Source organism: Ambystoma mexicanum, chromosome 4q (assembly GCF_040938575.1).
Source record: "Ambystoma mexicanum isolate Mex_15411 chromosome 4q, UKY_AmexF1_1, whole genome shotgun sequence".
Lineage (NCBI taxonomy): Eukaryota > Metazoa > Chordata > Amphibia > Caudata > Ambystomatidae > Ambystoma > Ambystoma mexicanum.
In genome coordinates this window covers 1037760063-1037786404 of record NC_090928.1, presented here as the reverse complement: position 1 = coordinate 1037786404, position 26342 = coordinate 1037760063, and the positions used below count along the sequence as shown (strand labels likewise).

At 43.9% G+C, this 26342-nt stretch overlaps 1 protein-coding gene across 2 annotated transcripts in view; it reads left to right on the top strand.

Moving 5' to 3' along the window:
- EPRS1 (glutamyl-prolyl-tRNA synthetase 1) overlaps positions 1-26342 on the top strand; it is a 1308133-nt gene that overhangs the window by 327722 nt on the left and 954069 nt on the right. Inside the window, exons 12-14 of one of the 2 annotated variants that reach the window (XM_069608585.1) lie at positions 1556-1615; positions 1897-1917; positions 23480-23590. In XM_069608585.1, coding sequence (XP_069464686.1) covers positions 1556-1615; positions 1897-1917; positions 23480-23590 — 192 coding nt within the window. The remainder of the gene's footprint in view (positions 1-1555; positions 1616-1896; positions 1918-23479; positions 23591-26342) is intronic. The other variant, XM_069608586.1, reaches the window with a different exon arrangement.

Sequence of the window (26342 nt, the reverse complement as noted above, 5' to 3'; positions counted from 1 at the left end):
GGGGTTGAGACTAGTTGGTCCCACTAGTCCAAGGGCTCAAGCACTGCTCAGGGTCTTTAGAGATGAGATAGTCAAACAGGGCTACACAGGGCCAGACACAGGAAGCGATGCTAGGCCTTTTTGGGAGTCTTCTTGGGATCCTCAGTTGACTGTTCGTCTTTGAGGGATTCTTTGTTTCAGCGCTGATGTGAAGAAATGGTTGGAGGAGTCACCTTATTATCCAAATGTCAGGCTATAGGTAAGTCCAAGCCCACCAATGGTAAGCACCCTCTTCCCCCTCGTTGCCTTGTTGTGCCTAGAAACACTTGTGTACAGGCACGTTATAAATGCCATATCATAACCATATCATCTGCACCATTCAAACAGCCAGTCTGGGAGAACTACTGGTTTCACTAATACCCCAAACCTAGACTCTCTGGCTCTGCGAAAGTGGAATGTGACCTGACAGTTCCACCCCCTTCCTGGGCTACGCACACACAAGTCTTGCCCTTGAAAGCAGCAACTACAATATGACTAAAGTACAAGTGGCAATCTTGTGGCACAGTCATTTGAGGGCACTAGCCACATTCACCCATATGCGTTAAACTCGAATGTGCACAATAAAAAGAATGCAAAATCTTTAAAAATTGATGTGCTGTCACCAGCTTTTCCTTTGACACACATACAAGTAGCCGAAATCCAAGTGTAAAAAGCCAGTGTCATAAAAGTATCCCCATTGTACTGCATTGTAAGAGTCTTTGTGCAATGTTTAAAAAGTTATAAATATGTAAAAGATAAAAGGGAAACGTATTTACCAGCACTGATAGTCTGAAGGACTGACCAGCTTCCCCATAACAAATGAGCAAAAGGGAAGTGAAGCTGAAGGCATTACTTCCCTTAAATTCGGCAGGTTCAAAAACAAAGCCAAAAAATTGGGATTGCATAGGAACTATGGAGACAAAGTTGCCAAAAATGTAATGTTTTTCTAACATGGTGTAGCTGGGTATTCAACGGCAAGCATCTTGTGTGTACTTTGGCATTTGGTGGCAAGCCTTAGAATTGGTGCACGTGTCTGGGAATTGATGGTGATACTAGAGAATGTAAGTGCCTGGGTGTACAATGGCAATCCTTGACAATAGTTTGAAACCTGGATGTTTGACCATGACTGGCGTATGGTGTGAGGACTTCTGTTTTTGATATTTTCAGGTTACACAAAGGAAGTGCGTGGCAAATGCTGAGACACTTTTTATTAAAAAAAGGGTTTTTTTTTATACTTGATTGATGCTTTATTTTTCTCTTCCCAGAATGACCTATTTGCCTTCACTATCCCAGTAGCAAGTAGATCAGCAATCTGCTCTAGTCATTAAGTTCTCAGCTGTGGAATCGGATGGCCACTTACAATATATGGAATTCTAGACTCATTCATGAATCCCCTTGTCTCGCTTTCATTGGCTTCCACAATTTATAGTACCTAGTTGTAGTCCAACTGCCACTTTTAGGCACTAGTTAATTGCCTCAACATGCATGCGTTTATTTCTTTTCCATTTCTTTTTCACACATTTCTTTTGTTTTTCAGGGTGGTTCTCGTTCAGTAGTCAACATGGAATGGGATAAGATCTGGTCGTTTAACAAAAAGGTAAATGCTGATGTCTATTCCTTTTTGCAGATTGATTTTGTATGGGAAATAAGAGCATTGCTATTACTTCACTGTTTGTGGTTTGAAATAGTCATTGCAGAATATTGCATCATTTGCCACATATTCAGGAACATGTAATTATCCTTTTTTCTTAATGTGAATGGTTACTCATTTCATTCATTGGCCTATTTGGGAATGATTACTTGCTATTGTGTGGGAAATTATGGTGTTTGCTGTAAACATGATATGAAAATTCTGCATTTCATTTTTCTGCTTTCAAGCTGCGAGCTATCTGTAAAAAGGTATTCCTTCATAATTTTGTCATTTTTGCCTTAGCACATAGCTTTCAGTTCTGTAAGTCTACGTACCGTAGCTTACACCATCAATTATGCAGCTTTCTATTGCAGTCTATGTGCTTAAAGTACAAAACCCATTTAAAATGCATTATTCCTCTTTAAAGTCAAGAAAATGCTGCATTGTTCTGTTCTAGGTCTCTGGATACAGTGATGTAACATAAAATGGAGATCCCACTCCTAATAATTAATGTAGAACAATATATCTGTGTGTGGTGCTAGGACATTTACATCCTGCCTACCCAAAAGCCTGCTTCTCCAAATAACACTGAATTTGAAATCCCTTGTGCCTTCCATTTCCCATGTAGATATAAATGATGTTCCTTACTTGAATATCAAACCAGGAATACTGCATCTTGACATGGTTGGTTGCTTAAGAGCGGCAGCTACTGTGAAACAATTTATTTTCCAGTGCTGACATTGAGTGTTGTGATCGTGTCTTGTCATTACTCTGCATTTTTACCCTGCTTGTTAAGAATTCCTGTCCCAAAAATATAAATTTTAAGTTGTAGCTGCTTGTTTGGCATGTCATGTGATCCTTGTTTTTCATTCTGTTTATTGTTCTTGGGAGTTCTGTACGTTGCTGCATTAAAGCTGTTTAAACTGTTGTGATAAAGAAATCAGTCACTAATGAATGTGTTCCATAGTGCAGTGGTAAACCAGTGTGTGCCTTCTGTTTTGAGATAAACATGACCAAGTATAGAAAGTTTAGACTCCTTGGAAAAACCAGAGTAACTTTACTTTTTTTTTAATGCGTTTTTCCATATTTACATCTATAGAAGTTGACGCTAGACAAGGACAACAATTCCTCTACAATTTGCTAGTTTTGCATCTTCCTAAAGCAAACTGGTAAATGTGGTAGAGCAGGCCTCACGTTTAGGAGTGGAAGGACCTAATGTAAAAGGTATATCGCACACATGAACACACCAAATAAGATTGTCCAGGCTGTATGTACTAAATAATATGTACGCCATTTAGCAGGAAGAAGATACTGATTCTACCAAATGCAATTCCTCAAGGTAATTCACTATGAATTGGGATTGCAGTCTTGGAATTCTATATTAAACAGAAACAAGCTAAATATATTATAAGATTTTTAAATAAAGTTAGTAACTCATTATACAAAGATTTGAACAAAATATATTTTGAAAATTCAAAGAAGTTAAAGTTTACACAGGAATGCGAGCAAATAATTTTGTAATTGAATAGTAATATTGATGCTTTTGTGGAATAACTGGATAAAATGACAATACTGAAAACGTATGATTGGTGCCAACAATTGCACAAATGGTGTCGATGCAAATTATACTCAGAATATGTAAAATTGTAGCGACCTCCCCACCAAATAAATTACACATTTTCTGATTCGCTACCCTAATAAGCATTACTGTTATAGCTTCATGACTGTACGTTTTCACTTATTAGGTACATTCGAGAGACGGGGTCCCATTCGTGGTCTGGAGAAAAGGGCTGTAACATGTAGATTATGTGAAACTTTGCAACCTCTTGTTTTACACTGCTAGGCCACACAATCTTGGAGGATTGGGGTTAGACAGATTTGTGTACACTCCTAGTATGGTGATTAGAGAAAACCTCTGGACACTATTAATGGAGGGTACAAACACATTGATTGTTGCACTTATTAGGTGTCTTAAAATTATACATGATCTTTCAGATTAATATTATATCAAAATGTAATGACATTTTATGGATGTTTTAGTGAACAAAATAGTTAAAATGTTTATTTGTATGAGAAATATGTGGATGAATTGAATAACGTATTTGCATTATATGTTGAAGTATTCTAATTGTTTAAAGTTTGTTTTATAAATTATCCCAACAACAAAATATACACGCTATTATAAAGACTGCATAAAAAGTTTAATATGCATAAGGTAAGTAAAGCAATAGATGTAGAAAAACAGTAAAGGCATCCTAGTGGACACTGCTCTTAAGTTGCGCACAAATAACTGTTGCAAAAATGTATATAATAGTAAGCCCTTTGTTAAACGGAGGGAAAGGTGGATAATGGGCTTCGACATTGCTGACAGCTGGAAGCCATGTAGCTCCTGCTTCTAGTCCTAGGGAGGCTGATTAGCGTGACTCCAACAGCTACCAGAAGCTACATTTGGTTCCTACTTGTGCAATCTTATTTTCGACACCCGGATAATCATGTAGCACCGGGTTTGGAGGGTTTTTCTATACCACCCTGGTGTGGAGTTTAGAGTGACCAAAGAAGATAGGGTGGTCCCGCATAGTCGGTCAGGTCATGTATGGTGACAGTCTCACTGGTAGATGTGACTTTGCAATAATGCTTTAACCCCTAAGGTTGTTGATCAAATTAATTCATGCACAATTGGAGGGAATCATTTGAGGAAAAAGAAGGGTTATAAGAAGAAAGGTATTAGAAGATTCTTCAGATTTTGTGTTGAGAAAACTGAAGGAGAAGGTTCTCACAATGTAGTAGACAACACAGACAACACAATATTACCAGAACGGGTTGGTAATCGGACAACTGAGTGAGGTGTGCACATTGAGAAACAATGACTGGGAAAATTACGTTGTGGCAATAGGTAGAGAGGACGTTAGGCCAGCCAGAAATAACACTTCGAATTGAGGTCACCGGATGTTATAAATAGGACGCATGGTGCCCGTAGCCTCAGTTCTGTTTTTTTCCGCAAACGTTGTTTGCTTTGGAGACTTGGCACACCTCGTGTATTTCTTGTGAATGTCTTCTTCAACCCCTCAAACTCCGCGGACTGGCTTCTAGACTTGCCGGGACTGCAATTCGAAAATGTCGATTACCGACCCGGGTTGCATTTGTTTGTGGTGCTTGGGTGAGAGTCACGACACTGACAACTGTTCCAAATGCCAGTCGCTGACTGCTAAGGCCTTGCGGGAGCGTAAGGGAAAGCTTCAGGTAGGTAGGGGTTTGAAACCCAATAAGTCCCATAAATCCCAGTTCAAGGTGATGTCTACAGACGATTCGAGGGGCGACTCTTCAAGTCGGGAGGTGTCCCGGGGATCCCGGTCCCAGAGTGGTTCCCGCCATTCGTCCTCGTCTCGGCATGCTATGAAGCACTGTCACCAGTCTCGCCTTCCCCGTCCTCCTCGGAGGATGGAGCCGCGAGGAAAGTGGCTTGCCCAATTAAGTCCTCGACTCCGGAGGAATGGGCTGCCTTTCGAGAGCAGATGTTAGTGATTTTTCTATCGCAGGGCACAGTTCCGCCTGCGCCTTCGGATTAAGCTGGCAAGGAACAGTCTTGTACCGTGCTTGCACGCCTTCGGGCTCTGGTCCTCGACCTGACTCATTGGGGAACCTTCAAGGTCCAGTTCGGACAAGGCTCAGGTTAGTCACAAGAGCCGTGCTTCCAGGTCTCGTCCTAGTCTCCAGCGAGACCTGGTAAGGGCTCATGGTCAGTGTCGACTTTGTCAGTGCCGTGTTTGTCGGATACCGACATCGAAGCTTTGACTTCGTTCCAGGCCTCGGCGGAGTCATCGATGTCGATGCCGAAACTGGCGGCGCTCTTGACACCGAAAGACTCCGGCGCCCTCGACTCCTTTGGGACTTTTTGCCCAAAATGTACTGTTGAAGATCCCTGATACTGTGTATCCTCCAAGGAAGGCTTCGTCCAAGTCTGTGAGGCCTGCGGTCGACTGCAGACCCTCTTCTGTCCCGAGGCAGGGCTTTTACCTCCTTCTGGATGACATATATGCGGAGGCTCGCTCAGTGTGCTCTCGTGCTCCTCCTTTTATCTGTGTGCCTGATAATTGATAACTGCTTGACCTTGTCTGACCATAGTATTGGGACATGTCATGTACGCGACTCAGGTGTGAGTGTTTTCTCCCGCAGCAGGCTGGCTGTGTGTAAGTGTTTGTGCCGGAAAGGGGGTGGGGGTTTTGAGTTTCTAAATATCCCATTGGGTAGGATCGTGTAAAGGTGTTAGGAAAGAGAGGGATACCACGTCTCACCATCCGGTGTCCCATTCCCAGAGGACCCCTCAACCAGGTGATCCTCTCGCACTTGTCCACCCCCAGGGTCTGGATCCAAAGGCGATGGCCGTGCCCTGGCCACCTGAGAGTGAGATATCCGCGGGGGCTAGCGGGTGAGTCACCTTCTGGAGAACTGCAAATCCTAATTGACAAGGGGGGTCCTGGGAGACGTTCTGCCAGACATTAGTCCTGGTTACGAGAGACTTATCCAGAGTCTTTAGCTCACTATCTTTCACAGAGAAGAAGTATCCCAAACATATCAGTCTTTGTCCTGCCCTGGGGCAGTCCAGCACCGAAATGCTAGGCAATTCTCCTCTGAACAAGAGTACCAACTGCATCCCCAGACACGTGTTTCGGTGTGGTTGGACCTCATCAGTAGGGAGGAGCTGTGCCTCTCTAAGGGAAATCCAGACGTGGATCCCTTGCTCACTATTCTTAGAGGCACAGCTCCTCCCTACTGATGAGGACCAACCAGACCGAAACACGTGTGTGGGGATGCTGTTGGTACTCTTGTTCAGAGGAGAATTGCCTAGCATTTCGGTGCTGGACTGCCCTAGGGCAGGACAACGACTGATATGTTTGGGATACTTCTTCTCTGTGAAAGATAGTGAGCTAAAGACTCTGGGTAAGTCTCTCGTAACCAGGACTAATGTCTGGCAGAGGGACTCCCAGGACCCCCATTGGTAATTTGAACTGCAAATCGCGCAAGTTCTTTCTTCAGATACATTGAAGGACTGCAGAACATAATGCTGGGCCGCCCACGCCATGCAAGCTGAGACCTCCATCGACGTGGAGGGTGCTTCTAGTCATGGCAGCCTCTTTGTCCTAAGTGACGACGATGGCGAGCGGGATTCTACAGGCTCTCGCATGCCAGCCCCGACTCGATTAAGCAGGCCGGTGGTCCTGTTACAGAGACTACACCTGGCGACTCAAGCGTGTCCACTTCATGCCACACCAAGCACACATCCTACGGATGGCCATCGACCGTGCTTTACACCACTGAAAGCCACACAGTGTTGAAAGAAAGATCCTCTGTGCCATCTGGTCTCGCTCACGTTCTACTCATGACAGGCTTCCAAAACGCACACAAGTCTGTTACTGACACGTGCATAAAACAGACGCCTTTTCGTGCACCGAAAGGCATGCATCGAAAGGCGCTTCGACAGCTCCTTCCACTTCTTCAAAAATAAGAGAACTCATTAAACACATCCCGGGCCCTCTTTTAAAATCCAAGATGTCAAAATCCACAAAAGATTCGACACCTCTAGCATGTAAGCCCACTACTTCCCAAGATAGTGGCCCCTCTAAATCTAAGGACACCCCAGCACCCTCGGACACTGTTTTAGGGACCTTGCATCACAAGGAACCTACACCCTTACAGTACACTTCTACACACTCCCTATTTCCAAGGTCATCTGAGACCGCAGAGAGCTTCAATAGGGTCATCAGGAAGATGACTTCTTTTGAAGACGTCCTGGATCGCCACCCTGCAGAACTATTTAACTTTCAGGGCCCATCACACACCGGAGTAGCCAGGGATGAACCAGCAGCCAAGAAGGCACGCCTGGACACTTTTCAACCAGTACCTCCACCCAGACCCAGGCTACCCTCTCTGCTTCCCCTCCCAGGACTTATATTTTGTAGACGCTTCAGGTCCACTTGATCCTGGCTCTCAAGGAGATCAAGGGGACCAGTACAACCAGGAACAGGGTGACCAAGACCAATTATGACGATGACAACATCTACGCCATCTAGTCATCTGACCATCAAGATTAACCAGTGGCTGACTCGCCAGTCGACAACCAGCTCCAGTACAATGAGCTTCTCCGCAAGGCAGCAGAACATTTCAACATAGACACCCAGGAGGCCCCAGTTGATTTTGTGGAGAACATTCTCGGAGACGAGAAGTCCGCAACCCAATTAATTCTTCTACTGCAATCTATTCAGAGACTCATTCAACCCTCCTAATGCCAAACCTTACTCGAGCAGTGAATCCCTGCATTGAGAAAGTGTTCAGTCCGGCCCACCGTACATCAGGGGTCAGCTGAAACCCGACTCTCTGGTGGTTACCACAACTAGGAAAAGGGCAGGCACACCTCTAGCCTCTGCAGAGGCTCCACCAGATAGAGTAAAAAGATTTACACTTTTGGTAGAAAGGTGGCTTCCTCGGCTGCCTATCAGACTAAGATAGCCAACAATACTACCCTCTTGGCTAGCCACAGTTGCCATAAGTGGGACAAACTGCAACTGCAAATTGACAGTCCCAGAGCCCTTAAAATCTTGGCTCCTAAAGACTGTAACCGAAGGCAAGCAGGTAGCCCACTGCATCCTAAAAAGAAAAAACTGGATGCCGCAGACGACGCAGGCAATATCATATCTGACGGCACGCTCATTAGGCATCACACCTGGCATAGGGAATCAGGATTTAAATTTGAAACACACGCCACGTTACTCAACATGTCTATTAAGCCAAACGCACTGTTCGGTGAAACGGTTGAGGATGCCCTTAAAAGCGCCTAAGAAGAGTATGACACCCTAACATCTCTTGGGCATTTGTCCAGAAAGCCATTTGTGCAGAGAGAATCTTTCAACACAAGACTGTTCCGTGGGCAAGGCCCACATTGCTCCTCCAGTTATGGGCAAGGTAGTCGATCTATATCATGGGGCACCTTGTAGGGAAAGTCTTCCACCTTCAATTTTTAAAGAGGCTTCAAACGATCGAGGAGCAGAGATAGAGCCTCCTCTGTAAGGTGCTCCAGCCCTCCCAAACAATGATGACCCACTCAAGGTCCCCTCCCATTCCACTCCAGTAGGAGGTTGCATCTCGCACTTCACCCACGCATGGAAGTAGATCACCTCAGACACGTGAGTGTTATCCACTGTTGCGGGCGGATACTGTATAGACTTTTTTAGAAAAACCATCCAAACACCCGCCGAAACAAAGAATCAACACAAGAAGAAAAACACATACCACTGGAGGAGGTGAAAACACTGCTGGAAGAGGACGCCATAGAAATCGTCCCAGGTAAACAAGGGTATTTATTCAACAAACTTCCTTGTGCCAAACAAAGACCTAACCATGCGCCCAGTACTAGACCTGCGCCCAGCAAACGCGTATGTCAAGCCACAAAGATTTTGCATGACAACACACTTCAGGAAGTGACTTCCCTTTCGAAAGCACAAGGTCTATGAACAATGCATACTTTCATATTTCAATATTCACAGCACACAGAAAATACCTGTGCCTCTACATAGTGGGGGAGCACTAACAATTCAAGGTGCTCCCCCTCAGCATAGCCTCAGCTCCAAGGTTATTCACGAAAGTAGTGGCAGCGCACCTATGTAGAGTCTCCATCCCAGTGTACCCTTATCTGGACGACCAGCTGATAACAGGGGAGACCCCTAAAATCTGCAAATTCAACACCCAGAGAACAATCAACCTTCTGTTCCAATGAGATCAACAAGAAGAAATAAAGTATTGTTCCCAGTCCAACAAAATCCTGGGTACAATTATAAAGGCAATGGAAGTTCTGGTCTTGAGTTCAGAACATGCTGTTACTGATACCTCACTATCTAGCTGGTCACCAGATAACCGTACGCAAAGCAATGCGCCTGCTCTGGATGATGGCCTCATGCAGATACCTAGTTCCACACGCGCGGCTGCGCATGCACCCAATGCAAGAGCGGTTAGCAAAACAATGGTCTTAGGCAAGCGAACAATGGGACGATATAATGTTTGTTTCGCTAACCCTGGCTCTTCGCTGGTGATCCAAAGACAATTTATTGAAAGGAAACTCCTTTCACAATTCACCAGTTCAAGCGATATTAATGACGGATGCCTCACCCTCCGGATGGGGAGCCCATTTACTTCACCACACAGATCATGGGCAGTGGACAAAGACCACAGCCCAACATCACATCAACCTTCTAGAACTTCTAGCAGTTCTCAATGGTCAATGGTACTATGTCATACAGCACCACTGCTATATTCTACCTGAACAAACAGGGAGGCACTCTATTCAAGTCTGTCCAGACTGTTCCAAAAAATGTGGGAGTGGGCACTCAAGAGGAACATGTTAGTAGTCTCTCAATACGTTTCAGGTGAACTCAATGCCCAAGCAGATTCTCTGAGTAGAAATCCTCTTCCAGAAGAACACGAGTGACAGCTCAACAAAGATATTCTAGACAGAATCGTTCCCTGTGGTGTTATCCCCCTTTAGACTTGTTTGCCACAAGCCAATACACACAACATCCATACTTCGCAACCAGGATTCCCCAACCAGAGTCCAAGGGGAACGCCCCGTGGATGAGATGGTCAGGGAAATTTTCTTACCCTCCCCTCACAAACACCCCCCAGCCCACGACGCCACTCCTCGGCAGAATAGTACACAAAATGCACCAGGTACAAGTCACGTTAATCCTGATGGCTCCAATGTGGGCAAGACGACCATGGTTTCCACACCTTCTCAAACTGTCGATGTGCAAACCAAACTCCTGTACCCCTACAACATGCGGTCCCAGCACAGGGGGAAGACACTCCATCCACATCCTCAGTCTATGAACTTGGCAGCCTGGCTCTTGAAGTCATAGAGTTTGGTCTCTTAAAACCTCCTCAAAGGTGTATGGATATCCTAAAGGAGGCACGGAAACCCAACACCAGGCACTGTTACTTCAACAAATGGAAAAGGTTTGTAATATAGCACCAATCACAATCCTTAAATCCAATTGAATGTTCCCCTTCCAACATTCTACACTACATGCTTTATCTACTGGACTCTGGCCTAGTCTGTGTACACGAATTTACAAAACAAGTTGTCTAGGTGGAAAGTTCCTGTTATTAAAGCTTTCATGGAGGGAGTAAAGAGACTATACCCTACCCTTTCTAACCCTCCACCTGGTTGGGATTTTAATGTTGTGCTTGCAAAAGTCATGGGTCCGCCATTTGAGCCTATGCACAAAGCCAACCTAAAACACTTAACCTACAAAACTGCCTTTCTGGTAGCCATCACTTCCATTAGACGGTTTAGGGAGCTACAGGCATTATCTGTACATGACCCTTTCTTTGTAATCCACAAGGACAAGGTGGTCCATCCTAGGTTTTCACCTAAATTCAGATCTCCAAGTTCCATGTCAACCAATCCATTGAGCTACTTACTTTTTTCCAAAATCCATCTAACTCAGCTGAAAGGAACCTCCATACACTAGATCATCTTGTACTACGTGAACAAAACAAAGCCTATAAGGAAAACAGACCAACTCTTTATTCCATAGCAACTGGCAGGGAAGGTTATCACATTTCAAAGAACGCCATCTCCAGATGGATAGTCAAGTGGATACAACTATGCCATTCATTATCAAGAAAGACCCTACCTTTCACACTAAGAGCTCACTCTACCAGAGGTACACAAGCTACTTGAGCATTTATTGCAAACGTCCCCCCAGACGATATTTGCAAGGCAGCTACTTGAAGTTCCTTTAATACCTTTACTCAGCACTACTGCATTGACGCACATTCTAAAGCAGATTCACAGGTGGGACAAGCAGTGCTAAAACATCAATTTGATGCTGTACCTTCTCACAACCCATCTCCTTCTCCAGAAAACATATAAACTGACGAATTGAGGGAATTCAACCCTTATCCCCAGGGCGAGCCCCTCCCCCTGACCTGACCGCCTTTGAGGCTAGGGAGGTGAGCCCACTCCACAAGACCCTCCCTAGGGGTCGTGGCAAGCGGTACCTCAACAGGAAAGGCTCTCCTGAAACCATTACACATAATGGAATTCATGGGACTCTCTAAAATACCAAGGACTTAAAAGTCCCAAGACTTGGGTGAAGAAAAGTCCATCTATACTATTATCAAGAAGAGAGAATCCCAGGAACAGGACACCGGTGACAGTGAGCCGACCACAACAAGCAGCGTGCAAAAAAGAGGTTCTCAGACAGGCATGGATCCCAGAGACGTTCCTCTATGTTGTTGTTTGATAGGTTATTTATAATGCACCTATACACAAGTGTTTCAAGGCACAACCAGGCAGGGAGGGTAAAAGGGGGGAGAACAAGACAAACTATCTTACTAGGCCTGGTACCATTGTGCAAGTGCGTAGACAAGAAGTGCAAGGGAGAGGAAGGGGAGAAAGTGCACCCAGTGCAAAGGTGTCCTGGGTTAAGTGAAAGAAAGGCAGGCCCTCCAAGGGGAACAAGCCCCAGAAGTGCAAGGAAGGCCAAGTGGCAGTGCAGGAGGGCCCAAAAGTAAGAGCTAGGGACTGGGTAGGGGAGGGCAGGTGTCCTATATGACTCAGGAGCACCGGGCAGCTAGTCAATGTAACTGAGCAAGAGGAAGGGAAGGATAGCTGAGTGAAAGGCAGAGGGAATAGGAGGAGGGGAAAGGTTAGCAGGGGAGAGGCATAGAAAAAGAAGCGGAGAAAAGGAAGTTCTTGAGGAGCTTCCGGAACTTAAGGAGGTCCGGCTCAAGGCAGAGAGGTGCAGGGAGGCCATTCCAGAGGGATGCACCTGCAGAGGAAAGAGATCTACCACCCAGTCTCTGTTTGGAGAAGCGACTTACCCGCAGAGTGTTGGAAGTAGACGAGTGGAGGGCTCTGGAAGGAAGGTACTTTAGAAGAGAACATTGGAGATAGTATGGGCCCCGGCCCCAGAAAGCCTTGTGGACGATACAGAGGGTCTTGAACTTGATCCTTACAGCCACCGGGAGCCAGTGGAGGGATTTCAGAGCCAGAGAGATGCGGTCCCTGGGTTTGAGGCCAAGGATAAGTCTTCCAGTCCTGTTTTGGATGGTTTGCAGAGGGTGGATGGTAGAGTTAGGTAGATTGAGAAAGCGGCTGTTGCAATAGTCAAGCCTAGAGAGAACCAGGCTTCGGAGACAATGCACTTCTGGGGGAAGGTGAGAAAAGGTAGAATACCTCTGAGGTGCAGTTGGAAATGGGACTTTTTGGAGATGCCCATGTTGTGTGTAGAGAAAGAGTCGAAGATGACCCCAAGGTTTTTTGCCTCACAAGAGGGAGAGGGCACAGGGCCAAGGGAGGCTGGACAGAGTGAAAGAGGAAAACTGGGAGCAGGGGTCCCAATGAGAAGAATCTTTGTCTTACTGGCATTAAGGCAGAGATCATTAGAGGCGCACCATGCCTGAATAGCGGAAAGACTGTCCAGGATGAGTGGGAGGAGGAGGCCGAGCATAGCCTGAAAGAGAACTACGCGTCATCTGCATAACACTGAAAGTTGGAGGAAAAGGTAGTGATCAGGTGGTGATGAGGTGGGGAAAGGGGGCCAGATAGACATTGAAAAACCAGAGCAAGAGGCTAGATCCCTGGGAACACCACATGTTGAGAGTATGATGGAGGAGAGGAAGGACCTAAGTTCAACATGGGAACGTTGGTCCAAGAGGAAAGAGGATAGCCATGCCAGAGCCTGATCCGTGATGCCCAGGGTATCTCAGAGACTGCAGGATGTTGTGGTTCACTCTGTCAAAAGCAGAAGAAAGGTCGAGGAGGATGATGACAGAGGGAGAGTTGGAGTCCAGGATAGACAGCACATTTCGGGTGTGTAGGACAGCAGTTTTCCGTGCCTGTTGGTTGTCTCCAGACTGATGGTCATGGAGACAACCAACAGATAGATTCAGTGTGGATTGTTAGATGGGAGATTTCTCCAGGTGTTTGGCAGGAAAGGAGCAATAGAAATCAGGAAATAGTTTGAGGTGTCGGCAGTAGGCTTTTTGAGCAGTGGGTGCACAAGGGAGTGCTTGAGGAGTGGTGGCAGTGGTGGCAGAGATCGACCAAGGCTGGAGCAAGAGAGTAAATATTGTCCTTAATGGTTCTGGAGGGCAGGTAGACACCTGTTTGGATGAGACTTTCATGGACTGAAGGAGGAAGGGAGAAGGGGTGGCCAAGAAGGGCCTGATAGAGATAGAGGAAGGGAGGGGAGCAGATGAGTGAGGATAACGGGAAGACCGGGGTGCCAGAACTTCAAGAAACTGGTCCCAGTACAAGTAAAGAAAAGTTGAATACAAAACTGATTAACTTAAATTGCTTTTATAAGAAAGTGAAGCATTAAAGTACATCAGAGGGAGAGAAAGCAACCTTGGATATCACTACCCTGGGGAAAGGGGGAAATTACCCTAACCTCAACCCAGAACAAAGGGAGCATAAGAGAAAGACAATGTTATGAATGGAAGTACAAAGAAACCTTTAGGAATTATATTAATGCAAGAAAGCAGATCCTAGAAATCCCTGAGAAGAACAGGAGAAGTCAGATATGAATACCCTGTGAAGAGGAAAAGCAGACAAGTTATTCAAAACTGGAAGAGTGGAACCGAAGAGATATAATGTCTTCTAAATTGAAGCTCAGAGATACCACCAAAGTAAACAATATACAACACAGAGAATATCGGAGTAAGGTGAACCACAATGGTCTCGAAATCCAGAACTACAGAAGAAAGTGTAAGTTTCAGTATAAAAGGTCAAGGAAAGATATTCACTTGGTGGAGAGAAAAGCTAACCATCCCATGAAAGAACTGCAAGAACTGTTTGGCATGTAACTAGAGACTATCTAAAGATTACCTATTATCAAGAAATCCAAAGCCTGTTACTAGCAGTATGCCCAGTAGAAAGGAGGCATTCTCCTGACCTAAGCTTAGTTAGAATAGTGGTAGGGCCAGTTAAACTATTTTTGGACGGCAGACTTATTCATTTGGACATTCACGGATGACTGACAAGCCCTCTAGTTATGTCGGATATATAGGTACAGTATATCCTATAGTGATGGGGCAAGTTAAGCCTCATTGTTATTCTTTAATATCATTTTAAACATGTCGTCGGCGTTTCCGTGTCCTTCTGCCCTCCACATAACCCAATACACAAGAATGTGCATTAAGCTACCAATGCTTTAAAATGGATTGCACCATTGGTGAGCCAAAAGTAAGCACAGCCACCATCCACATATTCCCTAAAACCAAATTACAGTGAGACAATCACTCTAGGGCAGGAATTGAATGCCTGTGAGGCACCCTGGTACTGGGCACCTTGGGGGCAACCCAATACTATATACCTGGAGTGTTGGAGTCTCTCTGAACTGGATTCTGTTCTTTCAGCCTTTTGTTGCAGTGGACGCTGTTTAGGGTGTAAAACCAGTGCTCTACTCTCAAAGCCACCACATATGAGCTTGAGTACTGTACAGATTGCAGAGTGTCGGAGCAGAACACTCAGTAAGTTTAAAGAGGGGAATAACATTAGAGGATCCAAAGCTAGCCCCTTCCTCAATTGAGAAAGTCGGGGCTCATAAATCAAAGCTACCTACAGAGGCTTTCGGAAGACCCGAGAGGGTGGAGGTAGACCCATCAAAGAGGTTGGCATATGCATCTGGAAGGGTTTTTCTAGTTGGAGCCGAAGGTGGTGTGACAAATGCAATAAATAGTGTTGTTACTCATATAGTAATATCAATACCTTTTTATATCTTCTCTACCTCTGGCACCTATGAAGACCTTTATATTCTCTGCTAGGAAAAATCTGCCTTCTGTACAGGGGAGACCTGAAGTGTTGGATAAATGCCTGGGGAAATTGGGAAATGCCGATACACAAACTTATCCGGTTCAATTTGAAAAAACTGGAATGAACATGGTTAACCAGACTGATGAGACTAATACGATAGGCTAATAAGCTAGGCTTAAAAACTAAAGGACCCTTCACCCGAATCTATGATAGGTAGCGATAGCCCAGATGTGGCGATAGGCACCCGAGAAATTAAGGGTCTGATAAAATACATGGGGGAAATACGGGTAAATCTTTGAAACTAACACTTAGAGCTTTGTTGAACCTACATGAGAAAATGGATGATGTTTTAACTGAACAATGTGCAGCAATAACAGGAAACGTATACATTAATGTGTGTTGAAAGGTTTATTTTGGACATGCAAAAAGGGCCAAAGGTGGGCTACACTAAGCAAACGGATACTGTGCTGGTAATAATAATTCTGATGCTTGTTAATCTGCTTAGAATCGCATGCTGTGCATATGGTCCGACATCCAGTGATAACCGCAGAGTTTTGCATCTTGTCTTTCTGGGACGGAAAGGAAACGTCGGCATAGGTGTGTCTGTAACACTATCCCTATTGTGACGTGTTGTGTACCCAAAATCCCTCACGCGCCGAGCTCCCTCAGGTTGTTTTTTTCCGCCCAGATAACTGGTCGCCCTATAGCTGAGCTCTTACTAGAGACAATGTTTATCTTTACCGAATTATCTGTTTATTCCCTGTTAAGTTACTTTGCCCACCAAGAACATCTTCGACGAAGACTACAGCGATTCGTCTACGGCTGTGGATTTCGGCGCCTAAGATCCGGCGGCCGGATTTTCCACGTGGTCGGGCCCTCTGGCCGACCTATGCAGTAGGGAGAGTGGGGTCGAGGTGGCCATATTGTCGGTATGTCTTTCCTCCTTTCCCCTCTTTTTCCCTGTTGGTCTGGTCATCCTTCCCTTTGGCTAGGGAAAGGACTCCTTTTTAGATTCTGCCCTAAGTGTAGGGTCAGATATCCTTGGAAGGACGAACACAGGACGTGTAACGCCCGTCTCCCCCCTAGAGCACGACGAGAAGCGGTGTGCAAACTCCTTCGGCCTAAAACCCTTAAGGAGCGCCTTGTAAAGTGGTGGGCCGTGTACGGTATGTCACGCATCGAACCCCCTTCCCCCACCGCTACGCCCGCTGAAAGTGACGGGGGTACTTCGGAAGACCAAATGTCAGTTTCAGATGTTAAAGACCTCGATGCAGACGCTTCTAGGTCTGCCACGCCCATCCCCGACACTTTAAGGCTTGGCTTTGGTCTTGTTACAGGGACAACACCCGGCAACAGGGGCGTACAAGCGTTTTGCAATGAGCACACAACCACTACGCCGGTTCCCTCGCATCGTTCAGATTCAAAGCCTTCCCTGCATCCACAGCAGCGTTTTGCGACTGGGCAATCTAAATCAGCTAAGGGCGCTACACCGAAACCTACACGTGTCGAATCGCGGGAGCCCGACGCTTCGACGGTCTCTAAGGCCTCAATAGGCCCGAAAACTATGGCTAGGCCTCTACCCGGAAAACCACCGCTAGGTTCTCTCGCGCCGCAGAAGGTATTACACCTGCCGATAAATCATCAAAGCCATTGTCTGTCGACGATTCGGCGACTATCGAAAGCAGCATTGGAACAATTGCAGCGGCAGTGGGCCTTACTCCGGATCCGCCTAAGGTTATGTGACAAGCCGCGGAAAGATTTTTAAGCGGATTTGGTTCCCGATTCTGATGAGGCTTACAAGGATAGTCGAGAGCCTCTTTCCGACACCCTGAGAGACTCCTTTCGACGCTGCAGTGCGGAGAATGTCGTTTCTCCTCACGTAGGCCCGTTTGGGTCCTCTAAATGGACTACCAAAAAATTCAAAGGGTGTATGGATCGGCTGGAGCAGATTATCAGTTCTTCTGATCATCCTCCCTCGAAAAGGGCTTGGGTAGACCCTAACATTCAAATTCAGGAAGATCAGTCTCATGTTTTCCAACAGGAAGACGTGGTCCAGATGGACACATATAGAGACATCTATAATGAAGAAGAAGCTTCTTTTCTGCAAATCTATGAGGAGGACCAACAGGATACTACGGACAACTGGGAGGAAACCCAGCAGGAAGGTCAGGACCCATGGACACAGCAAGATCAGGACTCTGAAGTTTTGTGCCTAGACTCTCCTCCGTCCACCCCGGCTCGCCAGGCCTCTCCTGTAGATGAACAAATGGCATTGAACTCCATGTTGAAAAAAGCAGCTGAATACTTTAAAATTGCCACTCAAGAGGCGGTACCTGAGCAGGATTTTGTGGAGGATATCATTAAGGAAAAACCTCTGGCGAGTCGATCCATCCCCCTCCTTAACTCTGTTAAGAGAAGGGTAGCTCCCTCGTTGGTGTCACCTACTCAAACATGGGCAGTGAACCCGAGAGTCGAAAAATGATTTCGCCCTTCCCCATTGGACCCTCTATATATCAAAGGGCATGGCTTCCAAGACTCACTGGTAGTGACTACCACTCAAAAGAGGGCAGGGGTACCCCTTGCCACGGGAGAATCACCACCGGACAAGTGAAAACATTTTCTCCACAACCTGTTGGTACCGCTGCCACAAAAAAGTTCAACAGAAGTACAACTCCTGGGGAACCTCTTAGGGGCAGCCAATGTTCCGACCCAAGAATCAGGAAAGGAAAACATGACATTTATGCTGACTATGGTGGGTGAGACGCAGCAACAAATGGAACAGACGGGTCCCTGTCGAAGGAGGTTATCACAAATGTTATATCAAAGAGATTGGCGGGGGACACCCAATCTACTTAGCCATTGATATTACATATAACGCCTCCTTTGGGAAAAACTGAAGAATGTATTATCGACTTGACTAGAGAGAAAGACTTCCATACTCTGTCAATGAATACAAACATAATAGGAATCGTAGAGAAGGAGTTTATCTCTAGAAGAGAGAAGACACACAGTATGTACAGGAAGCATCTTAACAGTAAGAGGAGGGGTCGGAGGACAGGGGGCGGGTTGTCCTTACCTACTTGGAACCGATAGATTGATTCTAGAAAAAACTAATTGTAGATTGTGAGGAGGTTATTCTAAATCGAGCCAATGTTCTCTGCTTTCTAAAAAGTCCTCCAAACCTATTGCAATTAACATTGCAGTATATAGAATGGGTAGAATTCTGCAATGACTACTGTTTGGACCGTCATCCTTCACTTTAAAGCCAGCTTAGTTAAAGATCAAGTATTGGCTGCGGCAAACTGTATTAGATCTTTGGGTTTTCACATCCGTGATTTGAATAGTATCCAAAGGGGGCAAGACCCTGGCAGGCTCCCTGAGACAAAAGCTGACCAAACGTGTTGTGTAGATTCTGCCCCAAAGACGCTAGTGTGACATGGCAGATATCAAATAAGGTGTCTGGGAGGGTTGAATAGAAGAGATGGAAAACTGGAATCGGTTGGCTGCGGTTTTGGATACGAGGCATAGTCTGGCCTAAAAATGAAGGTCCACCTCCATTAATAGATAAGGAAATCGCATTATTATCATGGAACTGTGGGAGCTTTACTCACCTTTTCTGTGTAGGAAGTGTACATTTATTCTAAGTGGATGTCTTTTGTCTACAGGAGACTTGGCTGCAAACAGCTCAAACGGTAGATGGATTCACCTTTTTCTCCCAGGCATATAAAGGGGAAATGGGGAGACTAGCTGCAGGATCCGTGGTGGGGGATTAATAATTTATTGAATAGAAGTGCATCCATCTTTTGCACAACCACATGCATTTATCCAAGCAATGGAGCTGAAATGGGACCCACTCATTTACGCAGGGAGGGCCCAACTCTTTTGTTGAACCTATACGGGAATCCTGTGAAAACTTCACAAGGAACTTCTTTGATTTAATCGAGAAGATCCTGTTTATTTGGCAATCTAAAACAAATTAAAAATCATGACTTGTGTGCAGGACCTGAATGCAAGGTGCACCACGTGGCTGAGTGAGAAAAACCGATCTGTGGCTGAACGGCAATTCGGGAATAGAGGGCGTGCATGGACCGCATTTATGGAGACCTGGGTTTTGATTATTTTGAATGGTAATATCAAAGGGGATGAAATACCCCGTTTTACGTGGATGAGAGGGAATCCATCAAATGCATGTGAAATGCACTATTAAAAAATGTGAGTGTGAATCTAAACTGTACCATAATGAATTGGTTGTGAACTCTGGAGAGGGGGAGGCACCGAGTGGCTTGGAACAGGTATAACAAAAATCAGTAGAGTATTACATAAAATTCTTATGATAGATTAGTTAAACTAAACAAAAGAGAGCTATGGAAAGCACTGCAAAGTGTATCTCGATCAAACAATAAAATGAAACCGCATGTAAAAAAAGCCTATAGGAATTGGTTAACCCATTATAAGTACCAACAGCTATTAGCAGATGCTAAGAAAATTCTTATAACCCTGGATGGAACAAACGGTGTCCAGTCATTTTTTCGAATAGAAAAGTTTCGAAAGGCAAACTTTTGAATCCTTTTTTTTCGAAATACAAATGTTTTGAATGACAATTTGATAAACCAAATTCGAAAGTTTGCCTTTCGAAACTTGGGTTAGGGTTAGGGTTGGGGGTGGGATGGTGGCATTGGGGTGGCTGGAGGGGGGAACCCCTAACCCCCAATATACACTAAAACGTTGCATGGAGCTGCCCAGTAATGAAATTTCAGGACTGGACAGCTCCATGTAACGTTTCAAAGTTTAAAAAAAGTATAAATATACACAAAACACTTTGAAACGTTACATGGAGCTGTCCAGTCCTGTAATTTCAGCACAGGACAGCTCCATGTAACGTTCCAACGTTACAAACAAAAAAGCAGTGAAATGCTACTTTTAACATGTAAAAGTGTATTTCAGTTGAAACCAATCCATGACTATTGTCGATGGATTGGTTTCGAACGAAATGCACTTTACATGTTAAACATAGCATGTCGTAGCTTTTGATTTCAAAACTTTTGTTTCAAAACTTTTGTTTCGAAACTTTGGCTATTCGAATCTTTTAGATTTGAACAAATGATCATAAACCGGAACAAACACCAGAGACCTTTGGGCAATAATCAAATCTGTTGATACAAATCACACAAATCACAAACTAATCCAATTTTTGAAGAAAAATAGTTTTAAAGTGAGAGAACCATCTGTACATACGGAAGCAACCAGAAACAGCCTTCTAAATTGAGTAACTCTGTATCTTGGGATCTGAGTTGGGACATTGGGGACCTGGTGAACCTGATATCTAGAAGTAAGAACTCAAGAGCCCCCAGGCCCGATGGATTGCCAACTGTGGTGATGGAAGGAAATGTATATTTTTGGGCTAAGTTACTGGACCATATATTTTAACCTATTACTATATCAAAGAAAATCATAACCTCCTGGTTAAGCTCTGTTATAAAAAGGGACCTAGAAATTTATAGGCCAATATCATTATTGGACACTCCCGCCAAAAGGTTTGCAGGCTAGTGTTACATGAACTCCAATTTTGTGATAAGGAGAGTGGTAGACTAGACATCTATCAGATGAGTTTTCGGAAGGGGGTGGGGACCGCAGCCAATTACTTCCTCCTAAGCCTCTTGAAGAAGGAGGCTGTGCGGAGGTCAAGGCTGTTCTGCATCGCCTTTATTGACTTCACCATTTCCTTTGATAGTGTCTCAAGAAGCAGGCCGTGGATGAAGCTAGAAACATGGGGTTGCCTAACAAACCTGCTTGAAATTATTATACGTTTACACACAGACACATCTGTTGAATGTGTTGAAATGGGCAGGGACATCTGGCGACCCTGATTAAAACAGAACGAGGACTGAAGCAGGGTTGACTTTTGGCACCATTGTTATTCCATCTTTTTATCTGCTTTTGAAAATGTGTGCATTTCCTATAAATGTAAATAGATCCCCAGTAAATGACCTATGTGCCGACAATATGATGGATCATACGTCGATAGGATTACGATGACAATTGATGGACCTAGCAAAATCTACAAAGGTGAATGATCTTGTTATGGAAAATGGTAGGTAATAAAAGACCTTATGGGACCTTATGGGAAATTCATTTGGTATGTGAATAGAACTGTGGATGAAAGGGTGGATAACTTAATTTACTTGGACTTTCATTTATTTGAGTCTAAAAATAACATTGAACTGCAGAGGCAAAATAAAGCAAAGATATTTGCCATGGCAGCTCAGACCTCGTACATTGACAGGAGATAAAGATGATTTTCTCTAATACCTGTAATTGAATAGTACAATAAAAAGTTATCATCTATGGGGCAGAAACATTATTTGACTTAGAAAAATACTGGTTAAGCTGAAAGGTCTCTTTTGGAGAAATGTTTTCAAATTGCCACAAGGAGTTCCAAGTTCCAATATATAAAATATAAATCCGGGTGAATCTCGCTATCCTTTAGGGTAATTTGGAGGAATCTAAAGCTTTTGTTAGCGTCTGCTTAGCAGAGCAAGGGTTGATTTGATGGCTTATGAAACAAGCAATAAGTAACGGTTCTAATGGCCCACAGAATGAATGGATTTTAAAATGTTAAAAGCTTATATGGAACATTTTTATTCAAGTTGGGATAGGTTGATAACGTTTCCTGATAAAGCAAGGTGTAAATTATGGGATAAAGATTGGATATACACAATCCAGGAGATAAGAGGTTATCATCTGTATTCAGGGATTTTAATTGATACTAGACCATATGGTGCATTGCCATCTTACATCCAGAAATTCTTGCATCGGAAGTGGCATATCAAATGTATGCATATGTGCCTAAATCTCTTCCCGACTAAAGAAATTATAGGAGCGAAAGAGATGGTCGAACGCTCCCTAAGCATATATGCCCACTGTTATGAAGAGAAGACTATTGAGACAATATCACTTGTTGGTTGAGTGTCAGTCCTTAACTTATCGTCGGGACTTGCATTTTAAATACTTATCACACAATTGTAGGTTAATTTCTCCAGGTTTAATATGGCAATACATTTTTATTCGTAAATGAAATGCACAGAGTTGCGGCCTTGCGATTTTTAATTTTTGTGAACCATCTAAAGAAAAAGGCTAAAACCCATTGGGACTCTGCGTTAGTTAAATATTTTAAAAAGGCAATCCGCTGTATTGATAATGTTTTAATCATTTTTAATATTTGAGAAATGTGATATTTTAGCAATGTAATAATGATTCTGTATTGGTATGTAAAAGTGAAAAGTTTCTTGTGAACTGTAACACTAATAAAGAACAAAAAAAACCATTTTTGATGGGGGGAGCAAAAGATGAGGGTTTATCACTCAGTACTGTTATCCCACTTGTTTTGCTCCACCCATAAATATAAAAATAGAGAAAAAGGTGGCAGAGGTTTCCTTCTCACTGCATGCAATGCATCCAATCACTCGGACTGTCTTCGTGTTACCTTAATTTCAAGAGAACGTCAACTTCTCAATCACGATGAGACGTGGACGTCCGTGTCCTACTCCACCTGTTAATTTAGCAGAGAAACACCTGCCATAATTAAGCAGTTATTCATTGCTTATGTAAGCCTGAATATTACATTTTATGGCAGTTACCTATCATATACTAAAAATAAGAAGCCATTTTGTTCCACATAGATTAAGCATAACGGCCCTTAACTGAAAATCTAATGGTCCATATTATTGAAGTGAATTGATTGGAGTGGGTGTGCTTGTTTAGTAGCCACCCTGCTATTGGACGAGTCGCTCTTTCCAGTGCGGACACATTTTTTGGTCAGATGGCTCACTAAAATGCTAACATTTAGCCTCTGTTTGTTATAGCTTTGAGGTGTAGCCAGACCTTTGACATGGCACATGCAGCAACGTAAAGTGCTCCATAATTAATCATTGAACTTTTGAGTTGGCTGTGTTTAACTTATGACACTTTTGTCCCCCTTTTCAAATCGAATATATGGATTCACATTGCGTTTCTTCTCTCAGGTGATCGACCCTGTGGCGCCTCGGTACACAGCCCTGCTGCAAGATGATGTTATTGTGGTGAACATCCCTGAAGCACAAGAAGAGATGAAGGAAGTGGCCAAACATCCAAAGGTTCGGTACTTTCACAGTTTGAATATGGCATGCAACTTGCTAGCATACAATTATTGTGTTTTTGTATGTTAATGTTTGTGTGTGTGTTAGAAAATTGCGTGTTCACAAATGTTTTTTTTCTTTTTACTAACCTTGTTAACCTCCAATACTTGTTACCACATTATTAGTGTCAGGACTTCCTTTTGTTCACACTTTCCAAAGTCCCATTGGAAATTGCAGTTTTGTTTTTGATGTACTGAATTAGCTGTGACGACTCAAGGGAGTTTGTCACTTCTCCCCAAGGGGGGAACCATCCCCTTTGAGACTAGGGATGTGAGTGTGAGGGTCAGACCTGTGAGGCAGACAACTTTGTAAAGTTTTCTCAACACATGCCATTTTATTAGAAGATAAGCTTGGATGAACGCTTCGCAATCCCTACCCTCGCGTAAGTACATACAGAAAATAAAAAATAAAAATGTATAGCAATTCTCAACAAACCATGATGATTGAATTTGAAATGTCACCACAGTCTCCCTTTGTAACTTGGGCGAATTCCCTTTCCCCAAGTTCAAATATGGGTTTGATTTTACAGTTCATGAAAAGAAATCCTATGAAATCTGATTTTACAATAATGTTCAGCCACAGTTGGTTTCCACTTCAACTTGTCTATATAAAGTTCCAACTCTGTTTGGTATAACTTTAATTTGTCAACTGAGTTCCAATTCAGAAAATAGAAAGTTCCTTTCCTCCTATAAACAATCCGTCAGCTCATCAGTGGCAACAATAAAGATCTTGGTCAGGATTATCTTTGCTACAAATGTCTTTAGTAGCTATAACTGGTCAACAGAAGGTTCTATCTCAATTTGGTATCCCTTTAATAGCTTCAACTGGTTAATAGAAAGATCCCCTTTAATTTGGTACACCTTTTAGTATCACAACCAACATAAATTGTCTTGGTCAAGATGATTTGGCACCAATATCAAGGAATAAATTAGTTTTCAAAAATTGATTTGTAGAGTTTGCATTATAATTGTCTTGATTAGCAAACAAGCATATTTGATTGGCAATTTTGTACTATTATTTTTAATGTCAAATTAATGAATTTGTACCAAAGACATTAAATGAGCAACAATACAACATTGTGTGTACCGCTGAAGTAAGCCATTGGTGAGATTGAGTGTCTGTAAAATTTAAAGGTTAGATACATGGACACAGTGTTCATAAAAAATGCTCTGAAAACAGTTTTCAGCAAAAGGCTCTTTGCTGACCCCTCATTTGCTGTGGAAGGAGTAGTTCAGAAATGTCATGAATGAAAAGGTTCACAATGTTAAAGGAGTCGTAGCCCGAGACCAAGTGCATAGTGGCTCAGGCTTGGTTAGTCCTGCTTCGAGGGAGTCCGGAGGATCTTCCTGGAGTTCAGGTCCGTCTTAAAAACTATTCACTCGATTCTGGTGTTCCTCTCGCTAGCACTCGGTTCCTGCAGCCGCAATGGAATGGAAGTACAGCCAGCTTTGAGAGGATTTCCAGATGAGTTAGTCTTGGGGTTGATTGGTCCAACCAACCCAAGGGGAGAAGTCGTCCTTTGCAGGGCTTCTCTAGTCTAGGTGAATTTGGAGCTTCAGCACTGCAGCGGGGCTTCACCGGGCAAACCAACGGTCCAAGAGTTGCAGCAAGGGTCTCTTCCAAGTTCTTCTTCGGATTCCTTTGTCCAGATGTCGACTCTGCATTCCAAGCAAAAGACCTTGCCTTTTATGCAAGTCGCTCACCTTCATTCACAGCCTAGCTGTCACTCACACAGCAAGGTGGCTGTACTCCAAGGGCAGCCAGCCAACCACCTTTTGGGTGCATTCCTGTAACCAAGGGGGTTAAGCCCAGAGTTTCAGGTACCTCCTTCGCTTTCTGCCCTGCCGCACGCTGAAGCCAGAGTCGGGCTTCACCACTGAACCCTGCCAAAGACTAAACGAACAAAGGGACCAAACCTGGTTTGGCGCACAGAGTAAATCTCCAGAATGATCTTTCCAACAAGAAATAGTGGCCATTTTGACAAAATGGGCACTCATTGGGTGCTTTAATGTAGTAGCAATTGAATCGCATGGTAGAAACACTCAATGGTAGAAAAAAGTAGACCACTGCCACTAGCCATTAATTGTAGAAAGGTTAACATAAAAATGTTACTTGAGAAACTAGACAAAGGGGATACTATGTAACCCCTCCAGCACCCTATTGTAAGCTAGTGTGTGCTGGGTCTAGAAAGTTACAAATGTAAGTAAAGTCAATTTTTCTTTACTGCTCTTGGAAACAGTAGTTTACACAGGGAGAAGGTATTTAAACCCTTTAGAAATCTGAAAGACTTCCCTGTGCCACTGCACTGAAGGGGCTGTGTGTCAAATTGTAAAAAGATGATGCCTATGGATTTTGTCAGACTCCCAAAACCAAAAGAAAGTGTTCAAATCAATGAAAAATATGAGAGAGTGGGAAAAAGATCTCACTCTCTCCAGGATAAAAATTAAAAGTCCTAAAGTCCAGCAAAAGAGCTGGGGGTCTCTAGGGTAGAAGGGAATTGGCACATTTCTGAGAATTCTCCCTAACACTTCTCCTGCTACACTTAAAAGAACGTAAGCCCCCTGGGCTTTGTGGGGCTATTGCACGTTGTGCAGGAGCGCGTACACCAAAATGCTAATGTTTATGTAATGTTCATTTGCATCTAGAAGCATTGCTTCCATGAAATGATCCTCGATGTCCGCCTCCTAGTGCAGCTGTTATGCACTTTACT